Genomic DNA, 10,345 nt, shown 5'->3' with positions numbered 1-10,345 from the left:
ATCGAAAGATAAGTTCTGATTTGTTAATAATAAAATAAATCTGCTCGTCAATAAGGTGGCGAAACTGATAACAATTTATGATGAGTATGTATCAAATGTTTGAAAGGAGTTATGCATATAGATACTGGGTAGTTTGCCCTTTCAACAATGAAATGCGAGAATAATAAAGAAGATTGACAAATATCGATTAGAAATTAAAGAATTTATTTCATTATTGACCAATCAGAACTTACCTTTCAATTTACCTTTCGATTCACTGCGATTAAACCGGATGTAAACCAGTCTAGCGAAATTCTTAGGCACTTGGATGTATAAAAACACCTTTTTCTTCGACGTAACAGCATTGGAGCGGAACGAATGTATACATATGTCGTAAGTAAAGTATACTTGAACGATTTATCGCGAAATTTCGTTTGAGGAACGCCCAGACTTCGTCAAACCCGATTTCGCCCCAAAAAGAGTGTCCTACCCTTACTTTTTTATACATGCACATGCAATATATTTACAATAACTTCCAGGGCCCGTGTTTGAAGCCATATATGTAAAATTAGACAAAACTGACCCCCTGTTTCTTATAAATTCTTGGTTGACAGTTTGTTATTGTCATTTTTCTTGTTATTAAAATGTTTTTATTTCAAATCAAACTGTAACTATTATAGGAAATGTCTATTCTAAGTGCAAGGTCACACAAAAAAATCTATGCAGCTTCGTACAATTTTTTTGTAATCCCTCTATTCAGAGTGGCCATTTTCAAGAATAAAGTTTGTTTAATCAAAAAGGCTGACAACAAATCCTAATCAGGATGAAATCGCATTTTAGGTGCAAAAAGCTCAAATTGAATAGACCATAACTCAAAAGGATGAACACGTCCTCCAATTATCTTTGTATTTTTCAAGTATGGTTTGTCTACAGATTTCAATGATATACTTATCAAGAAATTCTTGATACAAGAACAGTAAGGAGTGAGATACCTCAAGCTCATTGCTATAAAAAAAATTACAAAAAACTGAAACTGGAATCAATTGTAAATGCCCATTTTGGAAGAAACCATCAGAACCCTTGACACATTTAAAAAGATTTCCTGGCTAAAAGGAAGAACATTTCTTGGTCATTTATATAGCATAAAAAATTTTCACATCATTCAAAATGGAGACTTTCCCCACCAAAATGTAAGTGCATTAAAATATCTTTATTTGCTTTAATATCAATTCTATGTGAAAATTAAAGATTTATATAAGGATCTGGCCATGCAAAGTCACCAATGTTTTTTATATTTATACCTGCACTTTCTAAATAAAGTTTGGGTGTTTTGTTGTTACCCCGGTCCGTCTGTCCTTCCGGCCGTCCGTCTGTCACGTTTTACTTTCTCAACTTGCTCCTACATCTTATAAACCAGCAAACTGAACTCTTTGAGTTTAATGTGGGGTGTCATGTTGTTTTGTAAAAAGGTTTCTGTATTTTCTGGGTCAAATAATTGGTAAAAAAATAACGTTTTTTTAACAATAATCTGCTTTCTTATACTCATACATTTTCAAAAATAGACAAATCATCTCTTGGAATATGTTTGGAGGTGTCCTATAGATGCGCAATAATGCTTCAGAAATGTCAACTTTGTCCTGGGGGTCATTTAGTGGCTTAAAAATTGACTTTATTTAACAAAGATTCTGGTTTCAAAAGATATGCAATAAGGTTTTAAAAATTAAAAACGTGGTAGACAAAATAAACAAATAAACATATTCTTCAAACACTCCTCTCTCTCTCTCTCTCTCTCTCTCTCTCTCTCTCTCTCTCTCTCTCTCTCTCTCTCTCTCTCTCTGAAATGTTGATTCGCTGGACAACCCTTCCGCGGGGGTACGAGTTTATACCTGAGACACCTGTCACGACCCGCGGGGGTGCACGGAAAATACAGGATCCACTTTGACAGTAGTTTACTCTAAAGACAGAAGGTTTTGTGCACTAATATAAACTATCAAAGACTTTAAACAAACTTTGTAAAATTGTCAATTTTTATGTCATAGAAGAAAATTGATGAAGAAACCAATACTTTCAAAAATTTACCATTGTAACTTAAAAATGTTGAAGTTCATGACTTACCTTTTTTAGCTCACCTGAGCTAAAGGTCAAGTGAGCTATTCTGATCACATTTTGTCCGTCGTCCGTCTGTCCGTCCGTCTGTCTGTCCGTCTGTCTGTCTGTAAACTTTTTACATTTTAAACTTCTTCTTTAAAACTGCTTGGCCGATTTCAACCAAATTTGGCACAAAGCATTCTTATGGAAAGGCAAATATAAATTGCAAAAATGAAAGACAGATCTTTATTCAAAGCGGAGAAAACATCGAAACTGTAAAAAAAAAGGGGGGTGCATTTTTAAAAATCTTCTTCTCAAGACCTACTGAGTCAAATTCAATGTAATTTAGCATTAGTAATCCTTATGGAAAGGAAAATATAAATTGCAAAAATTATGGGCTAATTCTGTTTCAAATCTGAGTTATTACGAAATAATAAGAATGAAAAGGCGTGTTTCAAGCAATTTATAGCATCCATGAGTCTTGGTAAAATGGGTAGGCATGACCGGGCCAGGGCAAAACAAAAGATCGACAGTTATTAATCTGCCAATCTCATTAAAATTTCAAGATATTTACTGACCAGTATATTTGTATTCGCTGTAAATATTGCTGCAAAATAATGCGTAATTGGAAATGACGATTGCCGATCTGCCCCGGCTTTTATTTTGCCCCGGCTCGGGTTTGCTTACCCATTTTACCAAGACTCGTATTCCATAATTCTTAAACGAGGTTCTTTGTTTAAAGCAGCCATGACACTATATGATAAACGGGTCGATCTGACAATGATGAATTTGTTTGTTGTGCAACAGTTCGTATACAAAGGGAATCTTTGAAACATGCAAAATACATTGGTGCCGATTTTGTGAAGTAAATTGAGGCTACATATTTCAATGCGTTGACAGTTTTCACATATGACGGTGGTGTTAGCTTGTTGTGATTTTCGTTTCGTTTTCATTTATGCTTCGCGTTAACTTGGGAACTGTCGCTTGTATTTCCTGATTTTTACGTATCAAATCAAACAGAGACTTCGGTAAATCAAACAGTTTACTGTTTACCTGCGCAAATTAAGCAACATCTTATGTATTAAGAAAGGACTAAAATGCAATTCATTCATGCTATGGGTAATTCGGTATCATCTTTTGCGTAATGGTAGAATAATGCAATATGTTTTGTTGAGATGCTCGGCATTTTCTCGAGTTTATTCAGTTTAAATAGAGTTTAATATCGCTGACGGAAATATGTAGGTATATACATATATATGATTCATTTTGAAAAATAAATTGTGTTCTTTATTTGTTATAGTGCATGTTTCTTGTGTTTACTTGTTTACAATTTCTATTTACTTACCATATTTGAGTGTTAAGCTACGAATTATAAGCAAGATATAGAGATTTGCTCACAATTCTATGTTTGTACACAGATCTGAGGCCATTCATTTTTTTCCATTTTAAATGCCGAATAGGAAATACCAAGTTAAAAATCTTAAGCTGAATGTAATAAACTCATGTGAACAAAATATGACTCAAACCTAGCAAAATTTTGAGCTCTGTATCTTGCTTATAATTCTACGATTGACGCTGAAATTTTGGTTGATCATAAGAATCTATATGAATTAGAGTATGTTAAATACTTGTACACAAAAAAAATTAAAGAATGATATGCTGTATATATATAACTACTCTCTGGGGCCCCTCTTTATACAATGAATAATGTGAAATGTGAGTAAATAAAAACGACATCGTTAAAACAGTTTCCATAGTTCTGACACATTTCTGTTGCGGGGATAAATGAATTATCGCTATTCCTAAGAAAATATTACAGCGGAAAATTATCCTGGTTTGTAGCCATTTGTAATTTTTGAATAAAAATGAAAATAATGGGTGGGCCATAGTAAATTAGATTGATGTGCCTGTCAATACGGTAACATTGATTTTTATAGCTCTTTAACATGTCACGTGACAACATTTTTCATTCCAGTGGATTCATCAATCAAGTGTGAGTAAAGTTATAAAAGTCACGAGTTTACGCGAGGTAAACAACAGTCATTTAATTATAATGGAGAAGACAAATTAAATTGTTGAATATTTTTAATTTGAGAAATTGAGCGCATTGAGGTGCAATTTTCTTCTTCACATATATAGATGTAGGATTTTTTGATAAATACAATAACTATTATATTTTAAGAAAAATACAATAACTAGTAAGTAGTTGAGGAAGAAAATGTACCTATATGCTCTCATATATTTTGATCGCTTTATTAAGTGGGGGAGGGGTGCAGAACGAAAATACAGGGAATTAGAAGTTATAGAACAGTGTACCCCTACCAAATATTTAGTTTTATATCTTGCGTAGGATTTTCTTATTGTGTGTAAAAACAGTATTTCATGAAGGTACAATGTCAAAGATTACGTGTATGCAAAAATAAGTGTAAAATTTGATTACTTTACAATATTTATTTTTTGTTATTCTACCGAGGGCCATATGACACAATATCTATTGAACGCCCATTGTTGCTCAGGTGAGCGATGTGGCCCCATGGACCTCTTGTTCTCTAATCAATAACAAATATTTTTTTTGATTTGCGAATTGAACCCATTCACAAATACTTCAAAATATTTGAATTCACCTTATTTTTAGCTTAAAGCGGCAGTTCTCTATTTTCCTTTTTAAATTCTTAATTGCACAGTAGTTTGTACCTAAAAAAATATAGATTTGCATTCTAAGTTTAAATTTACTGAAGAAATAATAATTTAAAATTGATGTTTAATTAAAATGGAACACTTTTAAAACATGTTTCTTTACACTTTGTTTTTCAATCTCTTGAAAAATGACTATTAAAAAAAATACCCAAGATACCGTATATACCCTAGATACCCTAAATTGTTGCCAAATACTCACAATATGCTCCCAAATAAGCATTCAAATGCCATTTTTACATCTTTACCCTCTGTCAAAATGGAAACAGGGCCACATAGCAACGAATTAATGGTGTTGAACTTTTTTACTCATCAATGTCTATCAAACTGTGAAGTATTAAAAAAATCAGTGACTATGCGTGATCACCGAATTTTGATTCGGACATAGAATTGATCTTAAAATGTAGACAATATGATTGTATTTATTATTTACGTGTATAGGATGAATAAGAAACAAAATTACAAACATTCAATGTTCACTTACCTAATTTGGCAGACATCAAGGAATGCAGCACATGTCGGAGTCTGTGTTTGTGGGACTGTGTGAGATAGTGGGGACCACAAAACAGGTGGCTATTAGGAGGGAGACATCGGACATCAAGGAGATGGTGGAGAACCGACTGATAACAAATAATGGGGCCGTTAAGATGATGAGTGGAAGTACGAGAGAAGGGTTCAGACTGAAGGGATCAGATATTGACACCATGTACTGGCCAAACGACCACCGAGTGATCATGGACATGTCTCAGTCTGAGTATTACAATACAGCCAATACAATCTTGATTCTCTCTGACAGTTCTAAGAGTCCACCAGGATTCACCTTACTTCAGAAACTGACACCAACAGCACATATGTTTAGTATGCTTGCCCAACATGCATGTGTCAGAATAAATGACATACTCTGCATATCTAGTTCTATATACAGACAGATCACTCGTTCTATAGCAATACCTAATTCAACTTTACACGGACCCTGTGGAACTGCCAATGTAGAAGGAATAGAATATGATAATGCTCACTGTTTTGTTTGTGACTTTTGGCCTCCGTCTGCCTCTTCATGGATAGACAGATGTCACTCATGGCCTGATCCTGCAATCATTGATGACATTGTCAGAAATGGATGTCACTTTGTTGCAATAGGACACCCATTAGGACCACATGGAAATGAAGAATGGAGAATTTCTTTTTCTCGGGCAGAATATAAAATAGTTTACTCAATGAACCACTGTCAGTTTTTGACTTATGGGTTGTTAAAAATTTTCTTAAAAGAAGTTATAAATCAACAATCAGAAGAAACCAATCAACTGTTGTGTTCCTATCACATGAAGACAACAGTTTTCTGGGCAATACAACAAAACACACTACCTCACTGGTGTCCACAAAATCTCCTGGCCGGTTTCTGGGTCTGCTTCAAACTTCTCCTTAAGTGGGTGTATAATGGAGTTTGTCCTAACTTTTTCATTCCACAAAACAACATGTTTCTGACAAAGGTCCATGGCTCAGCACAAAACAGATTGTTCCTACAGTTAAATGAATTATACAACAAAGGTCTGGCCTGTCTGTTACAGAGTTCCTCTATCAGGTCCTACATCATTGATGTCCTGTACAATCCTAGACTTTCTATTTGTACAGATGAGAGTATACTGAAGTCTGAATTTGATCATGATTTAGAACTTTTCAAAGGTTCTTTCGTTCAATTGTCAACAGTTGTAGCTCAAGGATACATGTGTGATCTTACCAAAGCCATCCATACACTAGAAGAGTTGGTACATACACCCTTGTCACACTATCAAGTTGTTACATTACAGAAGTACACAGCTCTGTTTTTACAGAGTACTGCTTTTGCATTACAAAAAATATACACTAACACAGGTCATAACAAACAGATGTATATTGCAGACAAGCTGTCCTATCATATGCTGAAATTAGCAGCCAAGTTTGGGTGTGTATCTGATATGTTGTACATTGCAATGCATTATTACAAGACACTCAGATACAGGGAAGCTTTATCTGTTATAGAGATGACAAAGGTCAAGTTAGCACGATATATGATCTTATCATACCATCAAACTGTAGACGGAGAGGGGTATACTGAGCCTGTAGAGGGACAGTCTTGGTCTAAGTTCTTACAGGCTGTGGCATTTGTTATCACACTTTACAACAAAATCTGTTATATCAGTGAACTACTACCAGAACAAATGTCCGCTCTGCGGAGCAGAAATCATACATTATTTATCCCAGGGTATGTAATGTTATTCTTCCTAGAGTTTTTGTGTTACAGACACATTGATACAACATTATCACAAGCAGCTCTAGATCAGCTACAGGCCCTAGTCCACCATGATCAGGAACTGTATATAGTTGATGGAAACAGAGAAATCTCCTGGGAGATCCTGGGGATCTGTCAACAGATCACAGGGGACCTCCAGACTGCTCTTTACTCATACCAACAGTCACAGATCACACAGCATCCATTCTACAACATACATACAGCTAGACAGAGGAGAATACAGGACATAGTTCAGTCAACACAACACCAGTATGTAGAGGATCTGCCTTTAGATTAAAAAAGCCTGGATTAACAAAATCAGTATGTAAAAATTAAGACAATATAGGGACAGTACCCCCCCCCCCCCCCAATCACTATAGTTCTTGAATCACTACATTTCATTGCAGTGTATCTAACTTTTAATTTTCTAACTTTTAACCATCTTTAAGCAGTTTATCTTTCTCTCTTGTTTTTGCTTAGTTAACAATACCTCGGGAGAACAGGCATACTAGAACTATGAACAGTTGAGTTCAATTAAGATCAATTTAATACTATATGATGACTCTCATATAATGTGCTTTGTTGTGATTTTCCATTTGTTTTGATGAACCATTTGTTTTGACGTTCCATTTGTTTTGACGTACCTGTTTCTTTTTTTTTGATGTTCCATTTGTTGATGTCTCATTTGTTTTGATGAATTATTTGTTTTGATGTTCCATTTGTTTTGATGTTTTATTTGTTTTGATGTTCAATTTGTTTTGATGTTCAATTTGTTTTGATGTATCATTTGATTTGATGAATTATTTGTTTTGATGTTCCATTTGTTTTGATATACCATTTGCTTGATGTATTATTTGTTTTGGTATACCATTTGTTTTGATGGTCCATTTGTTTTGATGTTTTATTTGTTTTGATGTTCAATTTGTTTTGATGTATCATTTGATTTGATGAATTATTTGTTTTGATGTTCCATTTGTTTTGATATACCATTTGCTTGATGTATTATTTGTTTTGGTATACCATTTGTTTTGATGTTCCATTTGTTTTGACGTACCTGTTGTTGGTTGGTTTTTTTTGTGGTTTTTTATGTTCTATTTGTTTTGATGTATCATTCGTTTTGACGTTCCATTTGTTTTGACGTATCTGTTTCTTTCGTGTTGATGTTCCATTTGTTTTGATGTATCATTTGTTATGATGTTTCATTTGTTTTGATAAACCACTTGTTTTGGTGTACCATTTGTTATGATGAGATGAATTCTGTGAGATATGTTTTATACCACTGATATTGTAAAATTTAGTGCTGTAATAGAACCATACATCCATGTTCAATATATTCTTTTATCACATGTTTAGCTCAATATATGGTGTATATCACTCATGTGCTATTTTTTTTATATTACACTGTTTAGTCTTATTAATAACATTACATAAGTTTAGGCGGTTGATTGACGTAGAATGAAAAAGGAGAAAAAATAAATAAGTTGAAAGGTGTGAAGTTGTAAATGTGAAGCAATTTAATTAAAACTGGTTTTATTCTACTCTCATGAACTGATAAAAGTATGATCGAAAATGAAATGTTTGTTTGTTAGTCTTCAAAGATCTTTTTTTCATTAGTAAAGTTATTGATGTCTTGCAGTAAATGTGTTGTGCGGCTCTGAAAATATAATTTTCACAGAAAAGATTGAGGTTTAACAATAGACGTGGTAAAGCATGCGATAAAAAGATCGTCTCATGATTTGCGATGCTTGGAGATAGAAAACACACAACACGTTTGATAATAATCTTAAGTCATGAGTGACTCTACAAATATATCTAGATGGATATAATTGACTTTTATTGGTCATGATATATGCATCTATTATACAAAATCGTGTATAGGATGATACGTAGAGCAAAACTGAAATATAACATCAAATATAACGAATTTATAATCTCAAAAAGTAAAATTTTCATGAAACTTCTGAAAACAATGCTAAAAAAAATCTTTTAAACGATGGTTGTAATATCTGTCACTTTGCAAGTTCATTTAAACAGTTTTTTGTAAAGTCTTTAAAATAAAATGAAATAATTGTAATGATATTTTGTGTTTGAAATTAAATAAAATAATTGTTTAATCTTTTGTCTTGTATTTAACAATTAGAGATGTTATTTTGAACGCTTTCTATTATCAATTTACTATATAAATTAATATGAATCTAATAGGAAAGGAGGAATGAGTAAATAAATACAATGAAAACATATTGCTGGACCGGGAATCAAACCCGGGACCCCTGCAACTCTAGTCAGGAGCTCTACCACTGAGCTACCCAGGCCGATATCCACGGCCCATATAGCCCCAACTACTACACGACCATGATTTATGTTTAAGAATATTACAAGAAAGTTTTTTCATGGACTCATTGAAAGCTTTGCTAAAACCTGTTTTGCTGTAGATTATTTATCCTCATATTCTGAAGGAGGTTATCAACAATTTTTTAAACAAGACAAAAATCGACATGTCTCCAAATTGCAAAAATAATTAAGAGCGTTAATTATAAGCTGTCGTTATAAAATATTCTACATGTATTTTTTTAATAAAAGTTCAATTTGTGAAAGAAAGAGCTAGCTCTTGATTACTTATTTAAAGGAGAAGAGTGCATTCAGCTCATAAGCAATGAATCTGGCATTGTTTTTAAAAAAAATTGGGCGTACATGATTGTAAGTTTGCAGGAATCATCAACACAAATCATTTGGGATTTAAATGTCTATAACTTCGAAAGTCTATGTACAGGTTTGAACAAAAATTGATAACTCAAACTATATTATGTTGAGAGTTGAAGTACATATCTATTCCGGCTATTAAAAGAACTCACAAGCATTCTAAAAATGGCAATGAGGGGTAATCCGATAATTACACTGTCGATATATTGGAAATGTTAATGCATGCATATTTTAATTTAGTTATATTGTATATCTTAATAATCTAGTATTAAGAACAGAAAATATTGCAGAAATCAATAATGACAAATTAAATTATAGTGGTATTCTATAACTCAATGTTATATCAACACAAGCTTAAAAACAAAAAAGTATAAAAAAAAAATAATAATAATAAAAGAGTCACCAGTAGGATTTGAACCCAAAACACTGCATGTGTATGCGTGTATTTACGAATCCAGGACAAAACAAGTGAGTACGTGGCCGTAATCCCGTTTGTTGTTATTTATTTCAAATCAGTGAATGGGTATTTAGTGTATCTCTCTCTTAATTTTTTTCTTTTGGTCAATTTATAAATTTAATTTGTATTACTCTCCAACATAAGGATATTTAGATAAA

General features: G+C 33.1%; 1 protein-coding gene across 1 annotated transcript; it reads left to right on the top strand.

The window, feature by feature from the left end:
• Window positions 1-1,103: 1,103 nt before the first annotated feature.
• LOC117689183 (uncharacterized) lies at window positions 1,104-9,016 on the top strand. Its single transcript, XM_066088943.1, has 2 exons — window positions 1,104-1,169; window positions 5,258-9,016. Exons 1-2 carry the CDS (start codon window positions 1,147-1,149, stop codon window positions 7,326-7,328), a joined length of 2,094 nt encoding a protein of 697 aa, XP_065945015.1. The 5' UTR covers window positions 1,104-1,146; the 3' UTR covers window positions 7,329-9,016.
• Window positions 9,017-10,345: the final 1,329 nt, after the last annotated feature.

This window comes from Magallana gigas, chromosome 6 (assembly GCF_963853765.1).
Source record: "Magallana gigas chromosome 6, xbMagGiga1.1, whole genome shotgun sequence".
Taxonomy (NCBI): domain Eukaryota; kingdom Metazoa; phylum Mollusca; class Bivalvia; order Ostreida; family Ostreidae; genus Magallana; species Magallana gigas.
This window is presented reverse-complemented; position numbering and strand designations above follow the sequence as displayed.

Coding starts and splice junctions, on each gene's coding strand:
- LOC117689183 (XM_066088943.1), top strand. CDS start 1,147: ATGGAGACTTTCCCCACCAAAAT. Junction 1,170..5,257: donor GAGACTTTCCCCACCAAAAT/GTAAGTGCATTA, acceptor CTAATTTGGCAG/ACATCAAGGAATGCAGCACA.